Below are 17,655 nucleotides of genomic sequence, written 5' to 3' on the forward strand. Positions count from 1 at the left end.
CCCGCCCGCGACGCCAGCTGTTGTCGTTCTTCCCGCCGACGCCAGCGGCGTCGCTCAGGAGGCTGCTAACCCGAGCCGCCCTCACGCGCTCCCACGCCGTTCGCGCGGGCGCGCGGGCTGCAGTCACGTGGGATGGTAGGACGCTCGAGGGAGGAGGGGGGGGTGCTAGTCACGTGTGAAGGTGGACGCTCGCAGCTAGTCTCCTCCCCGGCCCGCTTCATCGACTGCGCTCCGGAAGGGGCCGGCTGCGGGGTAGCACCGCCCCGGTAGCGACCTTCCGCCCTTCCCCGCCCCACACCGTCGGGACCCGCCGGCCCTTCCCCCATGTGCGGCAGCGGGAGCCGCCTACCCGGCTCAGTGGGCGACCCCGGGAAAGTGTCGGGCGGTGGGAGTCTCTGGCCGGTCTCAGGGCCGGGGGCTCTCCCGCCGCAGGCGGGGACTTGCTGCCCGAGGAGCCTCCGTGCGGGGCGTGGGTGGGGACGGCGTCGCGCTCGTTGGCTGCTGGGGACGCGACTCGAAGGAGAAGGGCCCTCTCCGCCTGCGCTCAGTAAGTCGGCGCCTCCAGCCGAAGGGGTGCGGGAAGCCGGGCTCGCTCCGCCATCCGCTCCCTGTGGGTGCCCGGCCCGCCGCCTTTCCTGCTCCTTTGGCGGGAGAGCGCTTGCCCTGCGCTGGCCAGCTGGTGCCCAGCTTCCCTCCGGGTCTCTGTAGCAGCAGGTGCCCCGTGGTGCTGAAACGATCTTATAGCGGGTTTCTGAAGGCGAAACTGTGTAATCCCTAGTTTCAGCAGCTGGCTATGGCCAGGCCCCCACCCCGACGCGGTCGTGACTGCTGTTTTAAAGCACGTCCCTATCTGTCCGTTTAAATCGATTTTGTCACCGCTCGCTCACCTGCCCCGCTCCAGAAAACCTCTGAGAAACTAATCCAGTCTTATCACAGCTTTGGCTTCATTCTTCTCCAACCTACAGCGGAAGATAATAGCTTGGAAAAGAGGCGATTGGAGGGATATGATAGAGGTCTATAAAATCATGAGCGGTACAGAGAAAGTAACTAAGGAAGTGTTATTTACTCCTCCCCATAATACAAGAACAAGGGGCCACCAAATGAAATTAATAGGTAGCGGGTTTAAAACAAACACAAGAAAGTATTTTTTCACGCAACGCACTGTCAACCTCTGGAACTCCTTGCCAGAGGGTGTTGTGAAGGCCAATACTACAACAGGGTTCAAAAGGAAGCTAGATAAATTCTTGGAAGATAGGTCCATCAGTGGCGTCCCTAGCCTCTGTTTGCCAGAGAATGGGATTGGGTGACAGGGCATGGATCACTTGGTGATACCTGTCTGTTCATTCCCTTTGGGACATCTGCCATTGGCCACTGTCAGAGGACAGGATACTGGGCTTGATGGACCTACAATTCTCATAGTTTAGTAGCGTCTTTTTTTTTTTTTTTTTTTTTAAACCCTGGCCTACATTTCACCATCCCTAGAACAGTTTACAACTTTTGATTCACTGAAATTCAGAATATTAGGACATGTAGTTACTGTAAATTGTACTAGAATTTTGTGTTCCTCTCCCCTAAGTATCACCAATCTTATGTCATAGTGTAAATGGTAATTTTAAAAATAAAACTGGCAGTAACTAACCACAGTAGACCATTGGTCATTTCTCCCCTCTTATTCAATTTTATAGTTAGTATCCTGGCACTAAATTGATAGATTTTAAGGCCACAGGGGAGCCACTATGATCATAAAGTGGACTTCTACACAGCCCACTTCTTATGATGATGTGTAGCGTACATATACGCTTGGTCCCCCAAGCATAGGTATAAATAGCAGTGTAGACAGTGAGACATTGCTTAGACCGGTGTCTCTCAGCCTTTCCAGACTACTGTACCTCTTTCAGGCGTCTGATTTGTCTTGCTTACCCTAAGTTTCACCTCACTTAAAAGCTATCTGTTTACAAAATTGGACATAAAATATAAGTGTCACAGCACCCTGTTACTGAAAAATTGCTTACTTTCTCATTTTTACCATATAATTATAAAATAAATCAATTGGAATATAAATATTGTACTTACATTTCAGTGTATAGTACATAGAGCAGTATAAACAAGTCATTGTATGAATTTTTAGTTTGTACTGATTTCACTAGTGTAGGGTTTCTCAAACTTCATTGCACCGCGACCCTCTTCTGACAACAAAAATTACTGCACGACCCCATGAAGGGGGACTGAAACCTCAGCCCCACCACCCTGGGCTGTGGGACTGAAGCCCGACCCCCACCACTCTGCAGGGAAGGGGACAAAGCTTGAGGGCTTCAGCCCTGGGCAGGGGGACTGTAACCTAAGCCCTGCCAAAGTGGAAACCTGAGACCTACCTCCCAGGGCTGAATCCCTCTGGCTTCAGCTTCCATCCATCTTTGGCTTCAACCCCAATCCCCAGCAAGTCTAATGCCAGCCCAGGCGACCCCATTAAAACGGAGTTGCGAACCACTTTGGCATCCTGACCCACAGTTTGAGAATTGCTGCACTAGTGCATTTTACATAGCCTGTTGTAAAACTAGGCAAATATCTAGATAAGTTGATGTACCCCCTGAAAGACCTCTGCATAGCCCCAGGGGTGTCCGTACCCCTGGTTGAGAACCGCTGGCTTAGGCTAGTAAAGACATATTGGAAGCCTGTGGGTATGTACCTTGGTATATACTCTGCATCAGTGGTTTTCAAACTTTTTTTCTGGGAACCCAGTTGAAGAAAATTGTTGATGCCCGCGACCCGATGGAGCTGGGGATGAGGGGTTTGGGGCATAGGAGGGGCTCAGGGCTGGGGCAGAGGGCTGGGGTGTGGATGTGAGGGCTGTGGGGTGGGGCTGGGAATGAGGGGTTCAAGGTGTGGGAGAGGGCTCTGGGCTGGGGCAGAGGGTTGGGGTGAAGGAAGGAATCAGGGCTCTGGGCTGGTGGTGCAGGCTCTGGGGTGGGGCTGGGAATGAGGGGTTTGGGGTGCAAGAAGGGGTTCTGGGTTGGGGGGGGTCAGGGCATGGGATTGGGGCATGCATATATTGAGTATAGAGTATACTGAGATAAAGAGAGCTTCTTAAGTATTTCAGTGAAACTCGTGTTTTCCGGACTCTGAATTATTCTTGTAGCCCTTTTCTGAACCCTTTCCAATGGAGTGGCGGCGGGGAGGGGCTGATACTCCTAGTTTCAGTCCTCTTTATTTCACATGGTCCTGAGCTGCTGGGCAGTCCTAATGTGAATCAATGTAGTTAATTGAATACAAGGAATTGTCTCATCCTGTGTCCTAGCATCCTTTTAACATGCTCCAGTTGTCCAGCAGTGTGTTTTGGGGTTGATGTAATATCAGTTTATTATCTCAAAATCACTTGTACTTCTGATCTAATATCTGTTATCCTGGCCAACCTCAGATCTGTTCAAAGTACATCTCATTTACTGATTGCTAATAGATAAACTGAACCAAAAGCCCTTCTGTTGAGTGAGCTTCTAATTGGTGATACGTAACTAGAGTGATATGACTCCGTTTTTGGAAACTTTTTTTTTTCCCCCAACTTGATGATTGAAATCCATATTGCTGTGTGGCCCCTTAACAGAAATGGAGTAACAGCTTGTGTAGCTATCAGATTTTTTTTTTTTTAATAATTTGTCTGGGAGACTAGCAGAATTAACAGGCAGTAATGCTTAGCGTAGTTAAGAAATCAGGTGAATAAAATGTAATAAACAGTGTAAAAAAACACATTAGCAAAGGAGGAAAGACAATTGAGATCAGTAAAATATTTACCAGTGAGAGAGTCATTATAGATCAGCACTGAGCAGCAGACAAGAACAGTAGCCAGAACCAAAGCAACAATTTTCAAGGTTTTTGGGCAAGTAAGGAAGCAAAATTTGTTTTGCAAGGGATGTTTGTTTTTGGGGTGACTCTAACCTTGGCAATGGTGCCTTTTCCCTTCTTTTTATATGGATTATTGCCATAGTTGCAGCAGAGTTATAGCTCTCCTTTCTGAAAAAGAAAGGTTCTGAAAGCAATTTTACTGGTTTACCCAAGTGTTTCTGATCTTGACATGTTGCAAGATACCCATCTATAAAATCATGTTGTTCTGATGGTCCTCACGTATAAGTTTCAATACCAACGTGACTGATGTCATGTCTCAGATTATTTTATATGACTGAAGCTGTTCATTAATCTAATTTTAAAAGATTAGAAAGTATTGAAGGAAAGACAGTGGGATAAACAAAGCAAGATGGGGATCAGAATAACGTGACTTTAAAGTTCGCTGCTTGAGACTGACAGGGCTAGGAATTAAGACTTCATACTACTAGAAAGCAAAATTTCCTGGCTTTTCAGAGGTTATAAAGCACTTATTTCTGTCCCTTAAATTTGATGTCAGAATTTGACTGTTACTGCTTCTTAGGAGTAGCACTATTTTGGGGAGTCAGGGAGGGGTTATGTTACACAGATTCAGTTTGAGTATAGGTTTCGGAGGAGTAGCTGTGTTAGTCTGTATCAGCAAAAACAGCGAGGAGTCCTTGTGGCACCTTAGAGACTAACAAATTTATTTGGGCGTAAGCTTTCGTGGGCTATAACCCACTTCATCAGATGGACTGAAAAATACAGTAAGCAGGTATAAATATACAGCATATAAAAAGATGGGAGTGGCCTTACTAAGTGGGGGGTCAGTGCTAATGAGGCCAATTCAATTAGGGTGGATGTCGCCCATTCCAAACAGTTGACAAGAAAGTATGAGTATCAGAGGGAAAATTATTTTTTGTAGTGACCCAGCCACTCCCAGTCTTTATTCAGGCCTAATTTGATGGTGTCAAGTTTGCAAATTAATTCCAGTTCTGTAGTTTCTGGTTGAAGTCTGTAGCTTCTGCTTACAAAAATAGACATTTATTCTACATATTAGTTTTTATTTTGTTTACAAATGACTGAGATCCTTCAATAGTTGGCCTTATAGACATGCAAAGTACTGCATTATTAGGGTGTGAATACTAATCATTTTTTTATATTTAAAAGAGCTTGCAATTGGAGTGTGAGATGGGCTCAAGTTAACAGCACTTCAGATACAAAACTAGATGAATAAAAACTACAACTGCATAAATTAACTTCCATTGTCAGTAGGGTTGTAAGCAAGGTTCCTTAGATCATGCAGAGGATAGAGATTTGGAAATATGCTGATTATCCCCCTTATCAGTACATGTTTCATACCACAAATGGTGTTTTGTTATACATTTAATTTTTTAGTTGATATAAAATCCTCTGTTTTCTTAGGTGTAGAAAAATCCTGAAACTTTAATTGGAAGATCATATGTTCTGTGATGCACACAACGAATAGCTTAACTTTTTTGCCTGGTGTATCAAGTGCACAGAAGTGGCTCCGCTTTATTTTAGTAAGTGTAGGTTTTTAACTAAAATTTTTGTCAGTAAATACTATTTCCTGATCAAACTTCAACATAAGTAAGAAGCATCCTTCACTGAAAGGAATGCTGTCAAGGATTTTGATAGTATGATTTTCCAGTCACACCCCTTAACCAAGGGTGGCAAAAGTCCTTATGTAGAGGCAGTTATACCTTCAAATGAGTCCTTTTATCATTATAACTTTTGTTTGGGGAACTGATATAAACTATACCGGCAAAAGAAATGTTGCTGGTATAAGCTGCGTCTCCATTAGGAGGATTTGCTGGTATAGCTCTATCAGCGAACCCTTTCTAGTGTAGCTAAAGCCTCAATTACTGTCCCAGAGCTGCTAACTCTCAATTCATTGCAGCACTTTTCTGAAGAACGCTAATTTTGCAATATTGTTTTCTTAGCCATCTCAGAGGCCTGTGAGAGGAATCACTCTGATGAATCTGTGAGGTACAATCACTTCAGGCTTGCAAGAACAAACAAGTGGTAAACAGAATAGTTAAATGGGGAATTAAGAATAAAATTAACTTGAGCCAGTATATTCTTCCAGAACTCAATAAGGACAGAGCACTCCTTCAGCAGTGTTCCTGTACTCCACATTTCTAGCAAGCATTCATATCCTTAGCATCAGTCTCGTGCATTTTTGTAGGGATCTGTTATAATCTGAATGAAAGCTTTCTTTATATATATAGTTGAAGAAAATGGACTTTCCTTTCTGAGTTATAGCACTGATCACAAAGTTAAAGCCAAGCAAATTTAATGATACATATTGGGACCATATAATTGCCTGCTGAATAGCAGCCTCTCACTTCAGTACATCAGTAATATGTCTGTGTCTTAACTTCAAAGAGAATTGCACTTTAAAGTGCATTACATATTTTCTAGAATTTGTATGCACTGAGAAATGTAGAGAGAATTGGTAACAAAACTCTGCTAATCATGGGATTAGTTTTTTAAGTAATAGGATGTGCATAGTGCAAAGTTGACAAAAAGTAGTATGTCAGTTCTATAAAAGAGTTTTCCATGAAAAACTGGATTAATGATAATGAGGTCTTCCCAGATCTGAAAAGCATTTTTTCCACTCAGATTAGTTCATGTAAAATGGCCTACTCTCAGCATGATAAATAGATGTTATTCCACAGAGCATATATGTTTCTCTCACATCTGCAAGTAAATCAAACTCCCCACATTTTTTCAAGCTCTCTCAATCAACAAGAATTCCATTCCTAAAACTTGGCAGCATTATTGTGCTCTGCGTAATTTGTGTGATCTGTGAATTTCTAACACCACTGAGTAACCTGCTTTGTGTCCCTCAAAGTTTACCCCTTTGTAGAACAAAATAATCGAATTACAATTAAGATGTATTCCTTCCAGATTATTTTCACGATACTATTGTGTACCGATATAAAAACATAACACTTGTTTGTGGATAAGATAAGCACTTATCGCTCTGGTAACTTTGGATAATTAGTTTTTCTTTGAATATGGAAGTAACTGATTACATTTCCTTACAGGTTTATTTTTGGTCAGAAACTTAACTGTGTTTGAAATTATAATTAAAATGTTTCATGTCTATTGATAAATTGAGACTAGAACAGATGAAAGAGGTTGAAATGTAGCTGATGGAACATGAATCTGAATTTCTTCTAGCATCTAAAATTGAAGATCCATATCTGTTTCAAATCCAATTTTACAGAATAAGCTGCATCACAGTTTTACATCAAAATGATAGTTTTAGTTCTGCAGTTTTTCTCTGGAAGATGAGAGTGGAATTCAGGGACTGAATGGGGGTAGAAAGGTTTTCTTCTAAATTGTGCCTACCTGAGCCCTCAAAATTAAGCACTACAGATTATGCAGGTGTTCAAAATACGATCAGTTGGACTCTTTGGGCTTTGCTTCACTTGGGTTTGAGTTTCCCTCAGAGGGGCTGTGATGCCTTGTTGAGCTTCTTTGCTGTGTCTGCTTCTTGGCTGAGAAGAAAAAATAAATGATATTCTTCCAAAACCACCCACTTAAGGCCTCATTTTCTTCTTTTAGATGTTAGCTTGCTACTAATGGGTGTGAGTAAACTGGATATTTTGTACAGACGGCTTCTCCTCACTAAACTTTTCATCCAAGGATGGGGAAGACCAGAAGATCTGAAAAGGTAATTATTTTCCCTCACAGAAAAAAAAAAATCACAAAATATTTCATACTGTTAATCTAAGTAAATTTAGTTTAAAGATTATGAACAGATAAATTTTTTTTACTAAAAATGTTTTATTTTCAATTTGCTAAAAAAAAAAAAGAAAAAAAACACACTATAGGATTAATTAGACTTCAGAAACTAACTAAATATTTTAATTTTTAAATTAATGCATTTATACACTAAACTATTTTATGGTAAGAAAAAAATACATGTTGCTGTTAAAAAGTCTGTTTAAAAACAAAGAATCCAATTAATGGAAACTTAAACATGCTGGTGTAGGATAACACATTTTAAAAGATCTTGAATTTATATAAAGCTAGCTAGATAGGTTGTGTTGTCCAAGGGCAAAGCTTGTAAAATACCTTGGAAGGAGGCATCTCCTCTAAAATTAGAAAAGAACTCACTGGCTTTCTCTTTTACTTAAAGGTTTATAAAGAAGTTAGTTTGCTAAATATAAACTTTACAACATACAATGTAAGATAGGTATATGCCTTGCTTTCTCCATTTGGTTTCTCTTGGAAAAATGGCTATATTTTGCACATCCATTTTTAATGAGTTATATAGAGAGAAAAATCTCTTTTTAGAGTTGATTAAGAACAAGAAAGAGCTTTTGCTCTGCAGGTTTTGATTTCGTGTTTGTCTAAGGTTTATATGTTAGCATGATATATTCCCCAAAATTTAATGTAAAATAGTTTAATACGATGTTAATTCCCCTTGATGAATCTTTGAGTGGATTGATTTTAAAAGGCTTTTGCTTTTATACGAGCAACGTACTGTGGTTTCTTAAAATTTAAATATTGAATAACTGAGTGTATAAAATGAATAATATATCATATTAGGCTAAAATGGAAATTACAGATCTAAATTTCTGAGAAATGGACTTTGTGCAAACATAAATACTACAAACAAAGGAATACATTGAGCAAGAAACTGTGTTGAGAAAGTTTTGTCTGGAGCAGTTGGTGGAGATCTGTAAATGTACATTGAGACTACAAGAGAGATATAGTAGTAACCTTGCAACACATCCTTAGATGGGAATTAGATAGCTTAGCTTCTTTTCCCAACCATTTGTCTGGTTTGTCTGTTTAGAGTTGTCCAAATTCAAACAAAAACGAAATTTCAAAATTTACTGCAAAACAAAATTTTTGAAAATATTTTGTTTTGAGTAAATCAAAACATTTAATTTTTATTTTGACATCTTTAATATTTTATAATATAATATTAAAGAAATCAAAACAGCATTTTGACCTTATCAAAATACTTTAAAATTTTTTTAAAAATGAAATTTTTCAAAATCACCGCATTCTCTCAGAAAATTTCAATTTCAATGAAACAGCATTTTTTTTACAGGGGAAAAACGTCATAAATTTTTCAACGAGATGTACTATTTAGTTTGTAATCTCTCGGGGTGGAGTCTGTTTTATATTTGTACAGTGCCCCCCGCACAATGAGGCCTCACTCTTAGTTGGCACTGCTTTAATGCTAATACTAGTAATAATGGTTTAAACTATTCCAAGGTATTTTAAGGATTATCACTGGTTAAATTAATTCCAAAATGTAGGATTCTATAAGTGGATTGTCCACATATGTTCCACTTCAGGTGCACCTGAACCTCATGCACATGAGACCCTTTGAGTAGCAATGTCTGCTGGGGCTGCACCTGTGACCTGTGCACCCTCCACCACTCTGTAGACAAATGTATAAAGGGCAGGGGCAGACTCAGTTGCTTTCCAATTCATTCTTACCTCCTGTGACTGCAGAAAGGAATGCCTGCCATCTCTGCGTCTGTGTATGTGCCATTCCTCCACTCCAGAGTCAGCCAGAACATCCTTCACTGCAGCCCAGTCCTCTAAAGAGAGAGGCCTGAAGGAACACAGTTTGCATGGTGATGGGAGACACAGATCGTCCTCTCCAGTTCCAAACAGATCATGCTAGGAGGGAAGTCAAGGCTCAGATCGGGTCCCACTGGCTTTGGTGCACTTTTCAATAGCCATTGATGTTCCCAGTATCTGTTACCAACGATCCAAGCAGCTGACACTGAAGCCAGCCTCAAGAGCACTCTTCAGATCTCTCTGGACCAGCACGGAAAGCACATTCTGACCAAGACTGTGCCTTTGGTAACTAAAACCTTGGCACCAACGTCTTTCACACCAACTTGATGATGGTACCTGCAACCCTTCCTTCTGAATCTTCACCTCTGGAGCCTCTCTTTGCAGTATCTGCACAGTTCACAGGACTGGGAGAGTTGACAGTTCTGGAGTAGCCTGAGTTTCCATTGCTGGCTTCTACTAAGAAACCCAGTGCCACCAGCTCAGAAGCCTCATGGTCCTACTCAAGAGATCTGCTTCACCCAACTGCTTTGGTCCCTGGACCCTTATGAGCCTACTCTGCCTGAAAGAGCATTCAGAAATCCACATGAGGACATGAGACAGGGACAATCACAAGGGACATGGGACAGGGACAATCACAAGCAGTACTTTGCCTGGGACCTATCATGGCCTGCACCTCCTTCCAGAACCTCATGCAGTCATGGTCTTTCTGAGTCCTATATGGGATGCATCGTACTCACAAGACTCCTGTTGCATCTCAGGCAACTAGAGAAAGATCACCCTTCCTTTGTAGGTCTCGCTCACCTGGCAGATCATGCACCTGATGCAGAGAGTGAGCAAGAGGACTTTCACGAGACAGAAACCCAACATGTCCTGACAGTGATTTTTGTCCTCTTCAGTGAACCATTATAGCTTCAAACCAGCCTGATGATTGCTGGATCTTCCAAGAACTTCTCGGGAGGATAGCAGACATCTTGGAAATCCCAGTCAAGATAGGACAAGAGAAGTCATACAGACTTCTCCATGTTCTGCACATGTTCTCGTCCTCAGTAGATTGGTAGTGTCAATAAATAACAGCTTAATGCACAGGCACCAGTTCCTCCAGACCCTGGGGGTGCTCAACCCCCTGTTCCACCACAGGCCCTGCCCCCACCCAACCCCTTCTCCCAAGCTCCCACCTCTGCCCTGCCTCTACCTGTCCCTGCTCCACCCCCACGGAACAGCTGATCGTGGTGGGTGGGATGGAGCAGGAGGAGTTGATTGGCGGGGCCACTGGTGGACGGGGGGGGGCGGGAGGGAGAAGCTGGCTGCTGGTGGGTGCTAAACATCCACTAATTTTTTTTCCCCATGGGTACTCCAGCCCTGGAACACCCATGGCTTGCCTTAATGGAACCAGTTAGAGACCTTTGGACTCCTTCCTCTATGCCTAAATCTAAGAAAATGGACAGGCGCTATCAGATCACCTCCAAAGGCTTTGAATATTTCTTTAGCCATCTAACACTCGACTCTTTGATCATAGTCACTGTCCAAGAGAAGTCCAAACGACAGGGTCCACAAAAAGCAGCTCCCAAGATTAAAGATCCTAAAATCTTGGTGGACCTTTTTAATTGGAATTTGTATTCTTCAGCCATCCTATAAGCATTCATTATTAACTACCAAGCACTCCTGGCCAAATACAGCTTTCTGAACTGGGATCATGCATCCCAATTCAACAACAAATTCCAACAGGAACACAACAAGGAATTTAAATCCCAGGAGCAGGAGGGACAGCTGGTTGCATAGACCTCAATACAGGTTGCTCATAACACCTCACCTACAGTGGCTAGCATAATAGCAATTCATTGGGCCTCTTAATGCAGTCATTGAGAATACTGAAGGAGGCTCAAGCAACCATTGAGTACTTCCCCTTTGAGGATTGTGACTTTTTTTTAATAATACGGATGAGGCTATTTGCATGTTGAAGGATACCAAAGACAATCTTTTGCTCTCTGGGTGTATGCATCTTTGCTCCACGAAGGAGATGGTACAAGCCTCGGCCCTGTCTGAGGCAGACACAACCATCTGAGTACTATTACAGACAGCAGAGATTGTTTGAGCCACTGAAGAAGAGGCAGAAGTTCTAGATGAAGATATCTTCTGCCCCTTCCTCCTCTGACACACACCTTCCATCTACCTTGCAATAGGAGGTTTGAATGTGCAGTTGAGAGCCTTGCAGAGCCAGCAGATCCAGCGCTTTCTCCCCTTTTGAGAGCTGTTTGTTTTGGGAGGTATAGAACCAAATTACCTGGGACCAAAGGGTTCTGGAGTCCTTTGGACAAGGATTCTCTATCCAGTTTCAGTCCCCTGCAAACCTTCCCCACCCCATCCCCAATCCCTTCTGGGACCCCTCTCATGAGATATTGTAGGAGGGAGTCCACTTCCTTCCTGAGCAATTCAGAGCAGTAAAAGAATGCCCTTGGAATTCCAGGGCAGGGTGGGTTACTGTGATCATAAGCAGAAAGGGGAATGGGACCCCGTCCTGAAACTCTGACTCAAATTCATCTATGGGTTCAAGTTCAGGATGGTGATGCTGAGGTCCATAATCCCCACCTAGGATCCTCAAGATCGATTTGCAACTCTACTTAAAAGACACACACTTTCATATTGCAATTCACCTGGCCCCAAAGAAATATTTCAGCTTACTTGTGGGAAAGTCTTACTACTAATGCAGAGTGCTTCCCTGTGGCCTCTCTCTCTCTCTCTCTCTGATCTTGAGGGTCTTCCCAAGTGCATGGAAGTCATGGTTTCTCATCTGAGAAGGAAAGACATTTTAATCTATTCTTACCTCAATGACTGGCTGATTTGAGCTGGTCACCTCAACACGTGAACGACTCTATTTGAGTAGTTCTGAATCTCTTTGCTGCATCAGACCTCAGTCAATGGAATGAAGTCACTGTTACATCTTGTTAGAGCATAAAATTCATAGGGGTAGTATGGGCTCCTGTCTGCTAGAGAACAGGTTTCTCACCATTCTAAGCCTTGTCAACAGCTTCAGTCACACCCTTAACATTAATCAGAACATGCCTAAGACTCATGGGTCACATGGCCTCCTGCTCCAACATGACACATTTGCCACCTGTACTCTATGCAAGGGTGGTTGAGATCAGTGTATTTATTCAACAGGTACCTAAGACACGTTGGTCACAATCCCCCAGATCTTTTCCTTGTTAGATTGGTCAAAGGACATCTACGTGTCTACAACAGATTGCCCATGTCCTCACCGCTCCCCAGCATGACATTGCTGACAGACAAATGTACATTGGGGAACTCAGCTGGACCACGTCGTGATGCTCTGTACCTTGGGGGAACACCCTACACCAGTGGTTCTCAAAGTCGGTTCGCCGCTTGTTCAGGGAAAGCCCCTGGTGCGCCGGACCGGTTTGTTTACCTGCCGCATCCTCAGGTTCGGCCGCTCCAGGCCAATGAGGTGTGCGGGAAGGGCAGCCAGCACATCCCTTGGCCCGTACCGCTTCCCACAGCCCCCATTGGCCTGGAGCGGTGAACTGCGGCCAGTGGGAGCCGCGATCGGCCGAACCTGCGGACGCAGCTGGTAAACAAACCGGTCTGGCATGCTAGGGCTTTCCCTGAACAAGCGGCAGACCGGCTTTGAGAATTACTGCACTACACCTCCATGTTTATCTTTATAAAATGTTGTCATGTTGGGTGTCTTCGGAAGGCTCATAATGCACTGAGCATGTAACAATTATAGTAATTGTTACAGTAATGTTATAGTAAGCTTATAGGTGAGGCTGAAAATGTATCCTCATGGCTTAAAGCAAGCCCGTGCAAAAACTCTCCAGGAACAGAGACAGTTCACACCTTGTCAGGGCATGGATGGAACAAACCCAGCCCAGCCTCACAGGAATAATGGACACTGGCTTAGGCAGCAACAAAAGAATCTATTAGACCCTTGAGGGAATCCCCCCTTTCCTTTGGTCAGTTTGGGACTGCGATGAGGTAATGCTCACTTGACTCGGGGGGGGGGGGGGCAAAGCCAAGAGGAAAGGACATGATAAAAGGGAGACACATTTTGCCATGCTCTCTCTCTCCTACCTACATCTACAGACATCACCACCAAGCGATTGAAACGCTGATCAAAGGGGAGAGCCTGACTGAAAAGTAACCAGCCAGCCTGTGATGAAAAGCATCTAAGGGCATGGCTACACTTGCAGATGTAGAGCGCTTTGAGTTAAACCCGCCTTCAGAGAGCGCAGTAGGGAAAGCGCTGCAGTCTGTCCCCACTGAAAGCTGCAAGCACACTGGCATGGCCGTAGTTGCGGCACTTGCAGTGGCATGGGGAGTGGTGCATTATGGGCAGCTATCCCACAGAGCACCTCTTCCCAGTCTGGCGCTGTGGCTTGTGGGAAGGGGGTGGGGGGCATTCTGGGTCCTGTCCCAACACCCTGCGATGCATCGGTTTGCATCCCAGCAATTCCTGTGCTTCCATCCACATTTGGCGCCATCTTCCAGCGTTTTTTGTACTGTGCGCTCTGTCTTCCCTTTCAGTCTGCGGGAATGGAGCCTGAACTGCTGGGGAGTATGCTGACGAGTCTTGCCAGCATGTCACGTTTGGCAGTCAAGTTGTTCCTTATGATCCAAAGTGACAGTGAGGGCTCCGATGATATCGACTCGGGTAACACATATGACACGAGTTTGCTTGTGGCATTCACAGACATGCTCACCACTGTGGAATGCCGCTTTTGTGCTCGGGAAACAAGCACTGAGTGGTGGGATCACATCATCATGCAAGTCTGGGATGACGAGCAGTGGCTGCAGAACTTTCAGATGAGAAAAGTCATGGGACTGTGTGAGGAGCTCGCCCCCACTGTGTGGCGCAAAAACATAAGATTGAGAGCTGCCCTGACGGTGGAGAAGCAGGTGGCTATCGCAATCTGGAAGCTGGCAACGCCAGACGGCTACCGATCGGTTGCTAACCAGTTTGGAGTGGGAAAGTCAATCATTGGAACCGTTTTGATGCAAGTTTGCAGGGCCATTAATCGCATCCTGCTCAGAAGAACCGTGACTCTGGGTAATGTGCATGAGATTGTGGATGGCTTTGCACAAATGGGTTTCCCTAACTGCAGCGGGGTGATAGATGGCATACACGCTCCAATTCTGGCACCAGCCCACCTAGACTCTGTCATAACATACAGCTAAGGGTAGCCTAGAATTCCTCCTTACCTGTAAGGGGTTAAGAAACTCAAATAACCTTGTTGGCATCTGACCAAAAGGACCAATGGGGGAAAGAAGATAATCTGGGGAGAGGGAAGGCTTTGTTTATGCTCTTTGTTGTGTGTTCTCTGGGGAAGCAGAGAAGCATCAGGTCAGAAAACTTCTTCTCCTAAAATCATCCTAAAATGAGTCTCAATATTGCAAAAAGAGTAAGTAAATAAGTTAAGGCGCCTTAGATTATCTTTTGTTTTTAGCTTGTGAATTTTCCCTATGCTTAGAGGGAGGTTTATCCCTGTTAAGTTTTGCCTAGAGGGGAATCCTCTGTGTTTTGAATCTGATTACCCTGTAAAGTTATCTTCCATCCTGATTTTACAGAGGTGCTTCTTTTACTTTTACTTTTTTTTCTTTATAATAAAGTTCTGTTTTTTAAGAATCTGGTTTACTTATTTGGTTAGTATATTATTCTCAAGCCTCCCCAGGAAAGGGGGTGAAGGGACTTGGGGGGATATTTTAGGGAACAGGAATGCCAAGTGGTCCTTTCCCTGAATCTTTGTCTAACTCACTTGGTGGTGGCAGCAGTACCCATCTAAGGACAAGGAAGGATTTGTGCCTTGGGGAAGTTTTTAACTTAAGCTGGTAGAAATAAGCTTAGGGGGTCTTTCATGCATGTCCCCACATTTGTACTCTAGAGTTCAGAGTGGGGAGGGAACCTTGACAGCCTCCGAGTACATTAATCAGAAGGGGTATTTCTCTATGGTTCTCCAGGCGCTTGTGGATCACCGAGGGCATTTCATTGACATTAACGCAGGTTGGTCCGGAAAGGTGTATGACGCATGCATCTTTTGGAACACTGGCCTGTTCAGGAAGCTGCAAGCCGGGACTTTTTTCCCAGACCAGAAGATCACCGTAAGGGAAGTCAAAATGCCCTTTTTGATCCTTGGAGACCCCGCTTCCCTTTAATGCTACGTGGCTCATGAAACCCTACACAGGGAGCCTTGACAGCAGCAAGGAGCGGTTCAACAACAGGCTGAGCTGGTGCAGAATGGCTGTGGAGTGTGCTTTTGGCTATTTAAAGGGCCGCTGGCACCCTCTCTATGGGAAGCTGGACCTGGCCAATGACAGCATCCCCGTGGTTATATCTGCGTGCTGTACCCTTATAACATTTGTGAAAGGAAGGGTGAACGATTCACTCAGGCGTGGAACTCGGAGGTTCAACACCTGGAGGCTGAATTTGAACAGCCAGAGAGCAGAGCTATTAGAGGGGCCCAGCATGGGGCTGCAAGGATTAGGGATGTCTTGAGGGAGCAATTTGCGGCTCAAAGCCACCAGTAATGTCTGATGCCCTGCACGGGAGTGAAGTGCAGTGGTTCAAATGTTAGTAGGAATCTGTGTTTTCTACACTGACGTGCAGTGCCTGTTTCTTTCCTGGGCTAAGGTATGTTTTACTTTATGCAGTAATAAAGAATGTTTCCAAAGCCAAAAAATGCACTTATTGAAAAGAAAATTCATTTATTGAAAAGAAACACAACTGCTTGGGAAACAGAAAGGGCAAGGGTGTGGGGTGGGGAGGAGAATGGTACAATCACAAATTTGCGTATGTCCTGTTATCATACTCAGTCTTCCTGTCTGGAGTGCTGCGTAATGAGTGCTGCACTTCAGGATGGCTATACTGCATGGTGATGAGGGTTGAGTGCAGTGGGTAAGGGTCGTAGTTTTCAGGGCTGGGTAGTGGCAGTAAGAACCGGATTTTGGGGAAAGAGGGCTGGAGGTGACATGGGGTCACAAGGGAAAGAGTTTTGAGTGCATGGCTACAAGCGCCTGGATAGAGTCTGCTTGGCACTCCGTTATGCTTATCAGCCGATCTGTGCTTTGCTGCCGGAGCACCGTACTTTTGTTCCTGCGCTCCTCATTCTGCTGGCGGATCTTCCTTTCACTGTCTTGCCACTCATGCACTTTTTGATTTTCATTACTTGAATACTACATTACTTCATGCAACATGTCTTCCTTGCTTCTATGTGGCCTCTTTCTGATTCTTTGGAGTCTTTCGGCCGGTGATAACACGGATGGCTGAGATCTCAAGGTTGCATCTGTAAAGGCAAAATGCAACACTTAACAGAGGCAGCATTGTTCACACCAGACAGAGCAATGATTCCCCCTACTTAAGGGCAAGCACAGTCTACACAATAGCATAATATGCCCATCCCAAAGCGAGCGCACATAACCCACGGGAGCCCCAAAATGGTGAGTAAGCACAGGGTCAAGCGTGACTGATTGTTTCAGAGCTGTGCTGCCCTCTGGGTTTCTGTGCCTTGGGGAGAGCCAACAGCGGCAGGGGGCCCCTATACTGAACACTGTCCCCACATTTTCCACAAGAGTTCTTCCTGGAAGATATCTCACTGCTGAGGGTAACCTTGGAAGCAAAGGAGGGTCTTCTACTGCAATGCGGCTTCCGCCCTGGCCCATATGCAGCTTGCCTGTGTGCAGCCATGGTCCCCCCGCCTCTCACAGCACAGTGGCGCAGACAAGTTAGCCTTACTGGAGCAAGGACAACAGTGGCTCTCCCAAGAGATCTGCGCAAGCGCATTACCCAAGTTATGGAGGAGACCTTTGAAGAGCACTGAGGCCGATTACCGCAATGTGAGAGAGCACATCAACGCCCTATTCCACATCTAGGCATGCATGCAGCCCTAACCCTCCTCACCCCAAGAGCCCGCACCAAATAACTTCCTTCCCAAAATAAAAGTCACTTACCGGGAACCACCTCTGGTGTTAGTCCTTCCCCAAGCACTGGCCGCCGCAACTGGCTATTTTCCTCCTGGCTTGAGAACAGTTCTTGGCTGCGTGCATCTAGGGATTCTGGGGTGTCTTCTTCCGCCTCAGCACCCTCACTCCTGCTTTGCTGCTGCTCCTCCTCCACCTGCCTTGCTGAACTGGTCTCTGAAGTGTCCATGGTGGTACTCGGAGTGGAGGTGGGGTTGCCCCAAGTATCACGTCCAGCTCTTTGTAGAAACGGCA

General features: G+C 44.7%; 1 protein-coding gene across 5 annotated transcripts in view; it reads left to right on the forward strand.

Moving 5' to 3' along the window:
* The first annotated feature begins 3 nt into the window (after nucleotides 1–3).
* ABHD18 (abhydrolase domain containing 18) overlaps nucleotides 4–17,655 on the forward strand; it is a 48,395-nt gene continuing 30,743 nt past the window's right edge. The window contains exons 1-2 of one of the 5 annotated variants that reach the window (XM_043513409.1): nucleotides 4–135; nucleotides 7,450–7,558. In XM_043513409.1, the coding sequence (XP_043369344.1) occupies nucleotides 7,467–7,558 (92 nt within the window). In that variant the 5' untranslated portion in view covers nucleotides 4–135; nucleotides 7,450–7,466. Of the gene's footprint in view, nucleotides 136–248; nucleotides 548–7,449; nucleotides 7,559–17,655 lie in introns of those variants that run through there. The other 4 variants (XM_043513407.1, XM_038398240.2, XM_043513408.1 and 1 more) reach the window with 4 other exon arrangements.

The sequence above is a fragment of the Dermochelys coriacea genome, chromosome 4, assembly GCF_009764565.3.
Source record: "Dermochelys coriacea isolate rDerCor1 chromosome 4, rDerCor1.pri.v4, whole genome shotgun sequence".
NCBI lineage: Eukaryota > Metazoa > Chordata > Testudines > Dermochelyidae > Dermochelys > Dermochelys coriacea.